The sequence below is a fragment of the Brassica napus genome, chromosome A9 (genome assembly GCF_020379485.1).
Source record: "Brassica napus cultivar Da-Ae chromosome A9, Da-Ae, whole genome shotgun sequence".
NCBI lineage: Eukaryota > Viridiplantae > Streptophyta > Magnoliopsida > Brassicales > Brassicaceae > Brassica > Brassica napus.
Genome location: NC_063442.1, coordinates 38,045,240 through 38,059,983, shown reverse-complemented (window position 1 = coordinate 38,059,983; position 14,744 = coordinate 38,045,240). Strand labels below are relative to the sequence as shown.

Below are 14,744 nucleotides of genomic sequence, written 5' to 3'. Positions count from 1 at the left end.
TACTTTTACATTGTTTTGGGCTTTTTCGGCCCAGTACTAATATTTATATGGGCCTATTGAACGTCATTTCCTTCTCCTTCTTCGTCGTGTTGTTGACTGACTCTAACTGTTCCGATTCTGAGTCCTTCTACTCCACGAACACTCACTATCTCCGGTAGATTCACTGCCACTCTGGCAATCTCTAGCCGTCCTTCGCTTCTCACCCTCCTGTGATAGAATCTCGGCCGTCCGTTACAATCCAGCGTCGTTAGAAACGGCGGGAGATCTTTCTTCCTCCTCACGCTTCTTCCTCTCCTCCCTTCTCCACGCGTCTCCATCACCATACGCGGCGGCGCGATCGGTCTCGACTTGGTAAGTAGCGGAGATCCCCACGGAGACATCTCTCCCCCGAGATAGAAACTGTAACCATTTCCCGAAGACGACGAGCACGAGACAAAATCGTCAAAACTCACTTCAGACACATGACTTGGCTGTTCTTTGTACTCGTCATCCGTGGTGAAGCATTCACGTAGAGACTCGCCGCCAGGATCAGCCGGAGTGCTCCAGCGCCGTCTATGCGAATGCGTAGGTGCACCGCCCTCTAGTGGCCGCCGTTCTTCGGTAAGAATCGGAGAGCATTGCGTCATAACTACCATAACCGCTCTTCCTTTCTCTCTACCAACGCAACTCTTCTTGATGCGATAAACATTTTTTTACAATCAAGATGGGCTTTAATAGTATTTGGTGGGCCCTGTGTAAGTTGACGCCTTCTAACGGTGCTTCATAAGCACACTCGTAAACTTAAGTAAATGTATAGCAAAGATGCCAAGATCTAATGATTTTAAAATATCTGACAAAAAAAAGTGATTTTAAAATCTGCATGAGATTTTTCTACAAATTTTTTCTACAAATCTTAAGGGATTTTCAGAGCCAAATGCTGTGGACATGCGCGAGAAAAATGCCAGTGATAAGGTCTATACTAGAAGCAGAAGCTCTAAAGTGGGCTATACATACAATGAGTGGGTTTGGTTATACAAATGTAACATTTGAGACAGACTCTCTAGTGCTAGTTAAGATGTTGAGTGGAGAATAAGAGGTCTGGTCAAGGTTGATGCCCATTATTCAAGAGATAAGTACTTCATTGCTGAGTATAAGGGAGGCTGAAGTGGTTTACTATCTTAAAAGTGGTAACAAAGTTGCAGATAGAATAGCGAAGGAGACTATTACGTTTACGTCATTTGTCCCTAAGTTGTATTCTATCTTGCATGTTTGGTTGTTTTCGTTGGTAGAGGCTGATAAGTATCTTGTAAGACATTGAGTTGGTTAATGATAAGTTTGATGTTGACTTAAAAAAAAATACAAATGTTTGAAACTGGCTGGTATCTGATTACATTTGACTGGGTCCTGATTATTTCATTCAATAGGCTGATAAAATTATATTTAAAAGCCCCTTTATACGGCCCACAAGCGTTCTTTGGTTTCCTTTCGAAGTCGACAAACGGCCCATCCTTGCTTTGCTGAAATCCTACAACTTAAGAGCATATGCACCTGAGGAACACGTAATATAAACTGTTGTCTACAGTCTCCATTAAGATTTAAGAAGAGTCTACTCAGTGAGCTCTTACTATTTATTTATGTTCGCTAGCTCGAACATGTAAGTTATATCTGGTTCAAGAATCTTTTCCAGTTTGCATGAAAAATTTGATGATTCCAATCATCATTTACGTTACAAATAACTAATATGCATGCATGCATGGATGTAACATGTAACTCCGTATATTGGAATATTTGTGCTCCACCATCAACTTTCTAAGATTTTTTTTTTTGTTATTATAACTGGAGTTGTCGCCAACAAGAGACAAGAAAGATGAAAACCATGATGACGAGTTGATGATGAATGCAAGTGATAAGAGAGAGAGGACGTGTTAATGGTAGTTTGTGGGGTTTAAAGTGTGAGAATTTCAAGATGAAAGGTGCGTGTCTTGTTCTTTGAATCTAATAGGGTAGGTTTAGGGTAATAAAGACAAAGGGCTTCGTTGAATGCTTTTGTCTTTTCTTTCCTTTCTTCTCTCTTTTTCTATTTTCTTCCATTTCTATGAAATCTCTGCACATCTATAACACTTTCTATTCAGAGTAGCTATACTCTTTTAACTTCTTCCAACCAGCTTATTATTGTCTGATTATTTACATTTACCCTTCTCTCTCTCACCTTTTCTTATTAGGTTATTTTGTTTTAAATGTGTGAATACAAAAAAACAATGTAGATTCGTTTAAATTCAATTCCAAGTCAGCACATATAGTTGTCTGACCACATTATCACAGACCACGTCCTAATAACTTTACATTGCAGACACTTTGTGTATGTATATAACATGACTAACAGCTTATATGGTATCACCGCAAAACTTATTTCTTCTTTCTGTTATTTCTAAAACATGACCAACACCTCGTTTGACTATCAGATCAGTTAAATCGAATTTCCACCACCGGATCTATAAACTCTTAATGTGAACAAGAGAAAAGTAATACCCAAAAGTCATCGTTACTCTTTTGAAGGAAAGTAAGCGAAAGATTCCTCAAACCAAACCTTTAAGTTCAAAGTTACTTATATGATGAATACTATAATTATTTTAAAATTTTTGGAACCAAAGCATTGAATACAGTCCACAAAGGACAAAGCTAATCCATTGACAAAAGAAAGAATCTTAGTGTAAACGACAAATTAATGAATTATGGAGAAACCATAAGATGTTGATGAAGCACCAAACAAATTTAAGTTATTTTGTCAGGATCAAAGACAACAAACCCAAATGAGAGCAACCATTACAAAAATGATAAAATCAATAATTTCCAAACACGAAACATTCATTGATTGAGGGGAAATTTTGATTTATGATTAGTATATATATATTCACATTGGTATGAATTAAAATAGAGACACTCTCCCCAAGTAATTGCCAAGACATTCATTACAAGACAAACGGTCGAGAGTCTTGGTCACACACGCGCATCAATAAGCCAAAACTTTGGTCATAAATAGTTTGACAACATGAAAACAAAACAAAATAGTAGCATTAGAAAACGAATTTTTGAAAGATGCTAGGAATAGAAAGTCAATGTTAATCGAAAAATTAAATTATATTCCAATCAATTAACTGTAAAATGTTTATGTATTCATTGCATCATTCGTTATATGTTAAAAAACTATCAACTAGACAAAGGAGAAAGAATCGCTTTTCTTTGTTTTTTCTCCAAGCCTCCATGTCCCTACCACTTGGCATCCAAAAGAAAAAGTATATAATAAAACAAGGGTAACAAAAGCACACATAAGCCATGGTTATTAAATGGTAGTATTATATAAAGAAATGTAGAAATATATAGAAACAAACATATGTAGACAAAAGAGATTGTTTTCTCTAAGAGGGGGTCCATGCAATGCTTATCCTCCCAAAGTTCATAACCACTACAAGGAAACACCAAAAATTCCAAATCAAATACATGCACATAGAAGAGGCAATAAGCAAAAGATGCCAAAGTAAACCAAAACTATTAAAAAGGAATATTAAAAGAAAAATCCATTGTTGATTTTGACATTTTTGTCCAATCATTATTTAATATATATTAATTTTGGTTGTGTAAGCTTTTTTCTCATATGGGTGGATGGGGTTTGGTTTTGGCATTGTGAAGCTTTTGCCTCAAATGCACACACAACACTTGTCTTTTTTCTTCTCTCACATTTATTTCCTCTTCTTTCCTTCTTTATACTTCACTCAAACGCCATTGCCACATGTCTCTCTAGGGTTTTCACTTAAAACTTCTGGGTCTTTCTGTTCATTTTATGTTTTTTTTAATAATCTTTTTAACAATTATAGCAACAGTGGAGCAAATGCTCGGATGGTTCGAAGTTGGAAAACTTATAAGGAAAAAAGGGGTTTTAAAAAGACTTGTCTTTTGTAAGGGGGAAAACCTATCATCAATGCATGAACAAAAACGAAACAAGAAGACAAAAAGGTAATATAAACATTACAAATCCATTACCAAGGATAAGGTTTTTCTCACAACATGTTGAAGACAAACTAGTTGTCTTGTATTTTGACTCTCTATACTCTAGAACCAATTAAAGACTACTACTACTTCCTACACTACAAAGCAAAGTACCATCTCCCGGTTAAGCCTTAACCGATAGATGCCGACAAGAGAATTGGTTTTTTGCTTCCGGCGCAACCAACATCATCTCACAATAAGCCGGACTTATACTGATGATTCAGGAGACTAATAAAGACACAAAAAACATGACTGAACACTACACAATACTTGTGGAAACTGTACAAAAGATCCAGCAAACAAACTGATCTTCTAGTCTTCTCCTCTTCATGTATAGAAAAACCAACATGATCAGACCTCATCATGTTGCTATGGAGTCAGCAGAACAGGAGATGACTTGCTTTGACTATCCTCATCTATGGAGTGCACAAACTTAGTTAACTCGTCCATAAGACAATGAAAGTGATCATTGTTAGGCAAGAAGTAAAATCCAATGGTAGCTTGCTTCAAATACAAAAGGTTAACATGGTGACCAGTCTTCTTAAGCCCATCGACATAAGCCAACTGCCAATCTTGAACAAGATCCAAACCAGCCACAACAACAAGACTCTTGGGGAAGTTGACTCCTTCGAGACTCTGACCTCTAGGACCGAAGGGATTACAAGCGGGATGATCTCTATCCTCACCTTCCGGTAGATAAGCTCTCCAATACCAATCCCGATCTTGAATAGTGACAAAGTATTTACCATCAAGTCTCTTCTCAGACTGAGTCCTCTCGAGCCCACCAAACATAGGATGCAGAAGAATATTCCCCAGAACTTTAACTCCTTCACTGGTCGCTCTCACAGCGACGTTATGAGCTATGTTGCCACCAGAGCTATCACCAGCCAAGTAAACATAAACATTCGAGTCTTTACCACTCTGAAGCCAGACTCTGGACTTGACCCATTTGAGAGCGTTCCACCCGTCGTCGTAAGCGCAAGGGTAACGGTGCTCCGGGGACCTCCGGTAGTCAACGGAGACAACAACAACGCCGCAGATGGTGACGAGCCTCCGGCAGAAAGTGTCGTAGATGGCGCTGTTGGCGGAGGAGTGAGTGAAGCTGCCGCCGTGGAAGAAGACGAGAACGGGGACGACGTCGGTGGTGCTGAGAGGCTCGGTCAGGTCGACGGAGCCGTGGCGGGAGGGGTCGAGGGGAGCGGGGAGGTAGATGCGGGTGAGGAGGTTGGTGGAGGTGTCGACGTGGTCGAAGGAGAAGACGCCGTCGACGGGGAAAGAGTTGGCGGGGACTTTGCGGTCGAGAAACTCGGCGAGGTGGCGGTTGAAGGAGCCGTCGGGGCGGCGGAGGAGGGTGTAGGCGAGCTTGAAGTTGGAGATGAGGACCCATGTGTTGAGTGGAACTATTCTCTACAGTTCAAAAAAAAAACAGAAAGAAGAGATCTTTTCATCAGATGGGACGTTTTGTTTTAAAATAAAATAAAAATCAAATCCGTACGAATGAATCTATATGATGATAATGATGATCTTCATCGTTTCAGAATTAAATTTCGAGACTTGGAGATGTACGAGGTTATTAAGAAGAAAAACTAATCTTCAGAAAGGAAGTACCTTGCATTCGTTTAGGTTGACTTCGTTTCCACCAGCCATAGTCTGTTTTTTTTTTCTTTTTTTCTTCCTAGAATAGAAACCTCTCTCTCTATATCTTAATCTTTATCTTGAGGGAGAATTGATTTCAGTGAAACGGACTCTTCTTCATACCATTTAAATCTTCTTAGTAAGGGTGTCTTCAGCTCCAAGAAGAAGAAGAAGGAGAAGATATTTTTTGAGACAGCAAAGTACAGAGTTCTTCTGCAGTAGAGAGAGAGAGAAAGAGAGAGCTTTATCTGGTTCGTCCGTAGAGAGGGAGAGAGAGAAGGAGAGTCAAAGGGGAGAGATGTTGAAGATGAAATAACCCATCGGGCGGTGACGAATGGGCCGGACGACCGATTATTACTGTTTCGATATGTGGGTCCCTCCCCTTTTCTCCACTTTTCTCTCTCTCTCTCTTTCTTTTTATTTATTTTTTAATTTTTTCTTTGTCGACGATGATAATGCCATTTTTAATTACTTTACTAATTGGCTATTAAATTCAGTCGGCTGATTAATTTTTAAAAATAAAATTGAATTTTAATAGTCAAAATAAATAAATAAATAATTTATTATAAATATAAAAAAATGTATTGGACACGGTGTCATGTGAAGAGAGAGATAGGATTGGCTATTGGCACGCCAGTCCTGACACGCTCCCTCATGAGTGCTCCTTTTGACCACCTCCCTTTTCTTTTATTTCACCTTACTTGTGTTATAATAATACTAACAGAAAATGTTTAACTAGCTTCCGACAATTCATTTTCATTTTTTCATGTTTAATTGTGAAATACTGCTACTAGTACTTCATTATTGATTAGTATTTTCATCAATAATCCCTACTCCCTCTTATGAGTTGGCAGATAGATTATGTGTCTAAGTATGTTTTTAAGAAAATTTAATTGTTTTTGTCATTTTCTGGTATTCCAATTGTTCTACAATCATTTTGCATATCTATAGTATGTTCACAAGAATACTAGTTACTTTTCTATTACCTTCCAAGCTTTCCTAAATTTTATTAATTATTTTCTATCATAATCACTTATAAAAAGACAATTTGCTAGCTATATTCGAGCTAAGATAAAAACAAAAGTGAGAAAATACAAGTTCCATCAAAACATCATTCATCATCTAATGATATATTATAGATTAAGTATGGGATGTCCAAAATTATATATATAAAGTATGGTAATGTAGATACAGAAAAATGCATATAGTTTTGGATCTTATTAACAAAAAAAACATTAGGATCTTGTTTTAAATTTGATGACTTATGATAGGCCGAAAGACAGAGAGAGGTTGTTTTGGTTTTTAGTTCTTTTAAATTATTATAAAAATGTGAATGCAAATGGTTAGTAATAAAATATAAAATTAGTTAGAAAGGAAGGTGACAAAAAACAAATAAACACTATACAGCGTGCGACCAACGCCATGGCATGTGGCGACAAAAGGGTGGTGTTGTTTTCTTTTGGTTATTAAAAACCCAGCTTTGAAACTCCGAGAATGCCCTCGTCCGGTCTGCAAGATTACGAGTATTGCCACTACTGACGAAACGTGTTCCGTTTTGGGCGTATGACATCATGCCTTTCGAGTCATGGACCCAAAGCCTTTCAACGTTGGAATTTTGCTCATTTCAGTTTTTTTTTATATTTGGTAAAAAGTTTCTTTTTTTATTTTTCTTTTACAAAACATAAATTTATACGATAATAATTGACAGGGCCGGCTCAATACTGATAGGGGCCCTAGGGCAAAAAAAAATTTTTTACTCTCTAAAATTTATATAAAGATAATGTTTAAAATATTTTTAAAATTTAATCAATAATATTTTGTATATTTTGTAATGAAACAAAAAACTATATACATATCAAATAATTTTGGGCCCTTTTCAATTTTATTTATTATATTTATAATTTTTTTTATATATAAAAATATAGATTTATAAAAAATTGGACCCCTTATTTATTATTACATGGGGGGACACGGACTCAGACCCGGGGTGGTCGCACCGCTTGTCCCCCCTTGTAAGCCGGCCCTGATAATTGGGCGTACGAGTAAACTTATCATATGTCGCTTTTAAAATTTACAAAAGCATTAATTGTGGAATATGTGTGTACAAAATTAGTTTTAGCTATTTTATTTTATTTGGCAAAAACAGACAATGTCATTTTGTACGTAGGTTTTTTATTAAATAAACCACAATATTTTGGTGAAAACTACACTCATTGACTATAAAAATCCCTCTATTGAGTTTTCATCGTTTTATCTATTTATTAATCGTTTTTTACAATTTATTGAACAAAAAAAATATTATTAGATTTTTTGGTTTGTAAAATTTTCATTTGTAATTTTGTCATGTTCTAAACAAATCCTTTTAAATTCCCCATTGCAATAAAACAAAAATATATCTTGGAAGATTACCCAAAAAAATAATATATATATATATATATATATATATATATCTTAGAAAATAAATGTATCGGCCCCTCAAAATTCTTCGGTTGTTCTTTTTCTAAATAGGGCCCATTAGGTGAAACGTGGGAGTGGGCTTAGGATTTTGTCGTGATGTGGAAAAGCGCGTGACCGGCACGGGCTTATAACTTTGAGTCTTTGACAAATAGTCAAAACCTTCTTACGACCCTTTTGGATGAATTCAATGCATTTAGTTAGGCGTTCTCATGAAATCACATTTAAACAATATGTTAACACTTACAATAATAATCTATTAATGAATTAAAGGATAGGGTAGGCAAGAAGTTAAACAAAAGAGAATGGCGAACAATACTAGCATTGATGGCTCCGCAGTAAAAGAGAATGGTGAACCTCAACTAACAACGTTAATATACATGTTTTGTTTTCTCAATAGTGTCTGTAGATTTACGAGTTAGATCATGTTACTACATCTTTGCTTTTTGGTGTATCTTTCGGATTTGACAAAGCAAGAAACTATGAATCTCCCTCGATGATGGGAATGGGACCAAAACAGTAGATCTCAGCCCGTTGTTTTATCCCGATACAAACATGTATTACATGTGTCGTTAGACACCTAAAGCGTGTACTAATTCAACTTGGACCGTCGATTTTCAGCAAAGCTCTAAGAAAAGATATAACGAATTGTATTTGTCGTAATGTGAATGAAAATGTCCACAGGATCAAACAATCTTTTCAATGAACACATAAGTTGATATTTGTGGTAAGGTATGAACCAAGATGAAAATAATAATGGACGCAAACGCAACTAAATAAAAAAAAATGAAAAGGAGAATAAAAGGAGAACACGCTAAGGTATATGATTCGCGTGTCCATTTGAGGGCTTTCTTAGTTTTGTCGTCATCTATTTTGTCTTTTCCATACGTGTGCTCTCCATTTTCCACTCCTTACTTTTGTTTTTTCCATTATATTGAATACTGATTCTAAGAGCATCTTCAATGTATATCTCTATATTTTCTTCTAAAATAAAGATTTCTATTATAGAGGTGAAAATGCTCCAATGTATGCCTTTATAATAGAGTTCCTCTATTTTAGAGGAAAATATAGAAGAAAATTATTTTTTGCCTCTATATTTAGAGGTATAAATAGTATATCTCTATATTTTCTCCTATAAATAGAGGAACTCTATTATAGAGGCATACATTGAATTATTTTCACCTCTTTTTTTTTTCCAACTGAAGTTTATTAATAGGATTAAATCCACAATGGGTAAAACCCAAGTCTTACAACAATCCGAAGCCCAAAAACATAGGCATACAACCAAGAAAAACAAACTGGGTCCGAGGCCCACACAACCAACCGAAACCCAAAAACCTTAGTATTTTCACCTCTATAATAGAGTTTTTCTATTTTAGAGAAAAATATAGAGATAGAAATATGGGTGGGCTGGAGATGGTCTAAATAAAAATTAAAGTACAGTCAATTATTTATTTTCTTGCGATGGAAAATTTTGAACATTAATAGTCTTGCCTACGTAACTCTACACAGATATTTATTAGTGAATTTACTTTAAATAAATTTACTCTCCTACTATTCGGTGGAGATTACAAGTACAATTATATGGAAATGGGAGAATTACAAATAATATCATTTTTTGTGCTTTCATTCTTTTTTCATACGCATATGGACAGACTAATAATGTGTGCTTAAACGAGCTTTAACTAAAGTCTTTCCCACTATTAATTTTATATGTTTTGGGAATAAATTTCCAAAAGTGGAAGAAGACGACAAAAGTATATCTTTTGCTTTGTCCCTCTTAATTTGTCGTTTTCTGCCTTCAGAAGCAATCGTCTAACATTTCAATTTTGGGCCTTTTTAGTTGAATTAAAATACAGCCCAGTCCAGTTTACATAATACTTCTCATATTTTATTTCTATAAATAAACAACATTATCATAAGCTTGCAAGTGGGGATGTAGCTCAAATGGTAGAGCGCTCGCTTTGCATGCGAGAGGCACGGGGTTCGATCCCCCGCATCTCCATTTTTGTTTATATAAGATTTTATATTTTTCAAAAAAAAAATAACTTTATCGGCTTTAGAACAATCGTTTTGCTAGACAGGAACTTGAACACAAAGACTACCGTTCAATACATTAAATTTTTTTCCTTAACCGTTTAACCTTTTTCTTTTATTTTCAGAACAAAAAACAAATCCCGAAAGAGAGAACTGAATATAAATACAAACAACATATTAAAAAATGTTCAATAAATGTTGGCCATGTAGTCGATGAGCAACTCATAGCCCTCGGGGACATGAGACTGAAGACGTACGCACTCAGCCAATGCAGGAACATCTGATGCAACGTCTAGAAATTGAGCCACAAAGAGAACATTTTAATGTTCTGGTTCTCTATCGGGAAAGTACAAGACAACGATCCCTGAAGCAAAATTTATACAAGACAGATTGTATCAACACAAAGATTCTATATGAATGTTCAACATCTACACAACTTACCAAAGTACAAATCACTTGCCTTCTTCCTACTTAAGCTCTTTCATCATCATATTACACTACTTGGTAGAGCACATGCCAAGTCTCAATCAACTAAACGAAGATACATAAGCTAAAAGGGGAAGATAAACGAACCTGATGATCCAAGATCTTGACGACGACGAGGAAGAAATCCTTGTCGACTTCTTTAAGATCCTTACACCAACAACCACCTCTTTCTTCATCTTAGAGAGCTTCGGATCATCCTCAGGTCCAGTCTCCATCTCGAACCACCCTTCCCTGACGTACATATCACTCATCTGAAATGCCTTAAAATGAACATCAGCACCACCATCCTCATTGATCTCAAGCTTCACAACCAGGCTTCACAACCAGGATCGGCCCGACCCTGGGCCATGCTAGGTGAAACATTCGCAACAGGCCGAAAAGCTTGTAAGTGATATTGTTTCCCTTGAAATGTACGTATATTACTCTTCTCAATATATAGTACAAAGCTGTTGAGAGGTATCAGAATATACTCTCGTATCTTTACAGAAATATAGGAGAATCATAGCTAAACTATTCAGAGATAGTTATCTTATCTAATACCCTCCCGCAGTTGCAGCGTCGGTTCACGAACGCCAAGACTGGATCTGAAGCTTATGAACAATGATGAAGGAAGACCCTTGGTGAAAATGTCGGCATACTGAAGTGTGGAAGGGATGTGAAAGACGCGAACCTCTCCCATACGAATTCGTTCCCTCACAAAGTGGATGTCAATTTCGATATGTTTGGTCCTTTGGTGTTGAACAGGATTCGAAGAGAGGTAAACTGCGCTCACATTATCGCAGTAGACGACAGTGGCTTGACGCAGGGGTCGTCCCATTTCTAGGAGTAGGTTCCTTAACCAACAAGCTTCTGCGACAACATTTGCAACTCCTTTGTATTCAGCTTCCGCACTAGAACGGGATACCGTTGGCTGTCTCTTCGCGGACCATGAGATCAAATTATCGCCCATGTAAATGCAGAAACCCGAGGTGGATCGGCGTGTGGATGGACATCCCGCCCAGTCCGCATCAGTATAAGCCGTGAGCGCCATTGTCTGTTTCTTCAGGAGCTGGAGACCCATCGTTTTGGTGCCTTGGAGGTAACGTAAGATACGTTTTAGGGCGAGGAAATGAGGCTCACGTGGTGCATGCATGAAGAGGCAGATCTGTTGGACGGCGTAGGAAATATCAGGGCGTGTAAACGTCAAATATTGCAAAGCTCCAGCAAGACTTCGGTAGTCGGTTGGATTTGCGACTGGCTTCCCTGTATCCTCTGCCAGCTTCGATTTTAAATCGACTGGTGTCGAACAAGGCTTGCATTCAGACATTCCAGCTCGCTGAATAATCTCTGCAGCATAGGTTGCTTGCGACAGGAAGAGGCCTTTATCATTGAACTTTGCGGACACCCCAAGGAATGAATTGATGACGCCAAGGTCTGTCATGGGGAACTCGGATTTGAGAGCCTGGATGATTGTGTCGCGCAGAGTGTTGGTGGATGCAGCGAGGATGATGTCATCAACGTAGAGTAGTAGATATGCTGTCAGATTTCCTTTCCTGTAAACAAATAAACTTGTATCCGTTTGACATTGGATAAAGCCATTTTTCGTTATAAAAGAAACAAATCTTGCATTCCAAACTCTAGGGGCTTGTTTCAGTCCATAAATTGAACGCTTCAGCTTGCAAACATGGTTTGGTTTCGTTGGATCAACGAATCCCGGTGGCTGGAACATATAGACGTCTTCATCCAATGTCCCATGCAGGAAAGCATTCTGGACATCGAGCTGGTGCACTGGCCAATCGTTAGCCAAGGCGACATGAAGGACCGTGCGTATCATTGCTGGCTTCACAACGGGACTGAAAGTCTCGTCATAGTCTATTCCTTGCTCCTGCGACTTGCCATTAGCCACCAAACGAGACTTGTGGCTTTTAAAGTTGCCATCTGCATCATACTTATGTTTGTATAACCACATTGAGCGCACAATGTTAGTGTTAGAGGGGCGAGGCACAAGATCAAAAGTCTCGCTTTTAACAATAGCATTGTACTCTATAGTCATAGATGGATTCCAATTAGGGTCATTTAAGGCTTGTATATGGCTTTTTGGAAGAGCAGAGAAAGGCTTAGCAAGAAGAGAAAAGATTTGTTTAGGTTTTGTAATACCATGTTTGGACCTTGTCGACATGGGATGCTTAGGAGGCTCCACCGCTGGAGGTGCAGGTGGAGTTGGCGCATCTTGAGGAACCGGCGGAGTAACCGGGTTAGAAGGAGCCATAGGAGTTTCCAAGATGCTTCGTAAAAGAGGTGATGGGTCTGTCTCTGTGGAAAGAAAATCATACGTTGAGGCTTTTTGAGCTTTTGAATCTTGGTATGGGAATTGCGTTTCGTCGAAAGCGACATGACGCGACAAGATGATTTTGTTTGTGGTAAGATCCAAGCATCTATACCCTCGGTGATCGCTTGGGTAACCTATGAAAAGACACTTGGTGGATCGAGGGGAAAGCTTATGAGCATTGGAATGATTTATATTTGGATAACATAAGCACCCAAATGTTTTTAAGTGAGTGTAAGAGATAGGCTTTTTAAACAGTACCGAGAATGGAACTTTGTTTTGAATAGCTTTTGAAGGAAGCAGATTGAGGATGTGGACTGCCGTATGTAAAGCTTCTACCCAATAGGAAGGTGGTAGTCGAGCTTGGAATAGGAGACAGCGGATCGCATTGTTGATTGTGCGAATCATCCGTTCCGATTTTCCGTTTTGCTGGGACGTGTGCGGACACGAGAAACGGAAGGTAGTTCCTTTTTCTGCAAAAAAATCATGAAACTGGGAGTTGTTAAACTCCCCTCCATTATCGCATTGAAGCGACTTGATATCTTTACCAAATTGTGTTTTCACATAGTTAGCAAAATGGAGATATTTTGAAAAAGTTTCATGCTTATATCGCATAGGATATACCCATAGAAAATGTGAGTGGTGATCAAGAAAGAGAACATAATATTTGATACCACTCACACTCTGAATCGGCGAAGTCCATAAATCAGAATGAATTATATCAAAGGGGTGAGCAACATTTGTGTTTGAAGTAGCAAAAGGAAGCTTTATTTGTTTTTCAAACTGGCAAGTAGAACAGAGTTGAGACGAATCCCCTTTATTACATAAAAAACATTAGAAGAAATAAGAGATTTCAACGTTTGGTCAGTGGGATGTGCCAGTCGTCGATGCCAGTCGGAGATTGAAGTAGTAAAAGCAGAAGTAGGAGAATATTTATAGCTAAACTATTCAGAGATAGTTATCTTATCTAATAGTATATCTTATCTAATAGTATACAGGTATTCAAACATACAATAATTAATAATTTGATGCATACAGACTAAGAAGCTAAACAAGCTTCCCAAAACATTCGATCTTTTTCAATCTTCCTCCTCATCAACCTCTCATCATTCCTCGTGGAAGACGCATCAACGCTCCCGCTCTCATTTTCTCTCTTCTCTGGCCACCTCACGTGACTATTCACCTCTTCCTCCTCGTGTTCCTCTTCTTTCTCTCCCGTGACTAGCTCCTCTTCTTTTTCTTCTTCTTCTTCCATCTCCACCGAGTCAAAATCAGCCAACCCACCCGTCACCTGACTCGTTGACTCAGCATCATTCCCATGACCTTTATCATCATATCCAACGTGGCCACCTTCTTCACGAGTCTCGGAATCTGCAGATGCTTCGAATAACAAGAATGGTGACACGTCCACAAGGACGTTGTTCTTCGTGTTCATAATCTGAGTTTTCTTTGTTCTTCTACCAATGACAAAAGACACAACACACAGAACGTAATAAGTTGGGGTAACATATGTATCCTCTCTTTTTTTTATATATGATCATAGACTAAAAGAAGATAACGTTGGAAAATCAGATTTCTTGGGCACTTTAATAAAGTATATTATATTTATAATGTATATCCAAACAAACAAGCAAACAAAACAATGGATTGTGTGCTGCTTGTTATGTGGGGTTCATCTCGACGGTTTCTAGAAGGGATGTCTGTGCATTTGTTGTAAGCAAATAGTAGTGATTTATGTTGTAGAGCCGAACTAATCTTTATTCATATCAAGCAAAAATATACTAAAAAAAGTTTTATATGTTTA

At 37.7% G+C, this 14,744-nt stretch overlaps 3 protein-coding genes and 1 non-coding gene across 4 annotated transcripts; 1 reads left to right on the top strand and 3 right to left on the bottom strand.

The window, feature by feature from the left end:
• Positions 1-53: 53 nt before the first annotated feature.
• Positions 54-792, bottom strand: LOC106372768. The gene has a single exon (XM_013813052.3). The coding sequence runs from the start codon at positions 633-635 to the stop codon at positions 54-56; it is 582 nt and encodes a 193-aa protein (XP_013668506.2). The 5' UTR covers positions 636-792.
• Positions 793-4,392: 3,600 nt separating this feature from the next.
• On the bottom strand, positions 4,393-5,670 carry LOC106375236 (gibberellin receptor GID1B). The gene is given in 2 exon segments (NM_001315841.1): positions 4,393-5,430; positions 5,632-5,670. Coding segments are annotated over 2 exon segments (1,077 nt in total).
• A 4,374-nt stretch (positions 5,671-10,044) lies between these two features.
• TRNAA-UGC lies at positions 10,045-10,117 on the top strand. The gene has a single exon. It is a non-coding gene; the product is annotated as a tRNA-Ala (tRNA).
• A 3,784-nt stretch (positions 10,118-13,901) lies between these two features.
• On the bottom strand, positions 13,902-14,719 carry LOC106374177 (histone chaperone ASF1). The gene has a single exon (XM_013814262.3). The coding sequence runs from the start codon at positions 14,373-14,375 to the stop codon at positions 13,980-13,982; it is 396 nt and encodes a 131-aa protein (XP_013669716.1). The 5' UTR covers positions 14,376-14,719; the 3' UTR covers positions 13,902-13,979.
• Positions 14,720-14,744: the final 25 nt, after the last annotated feature.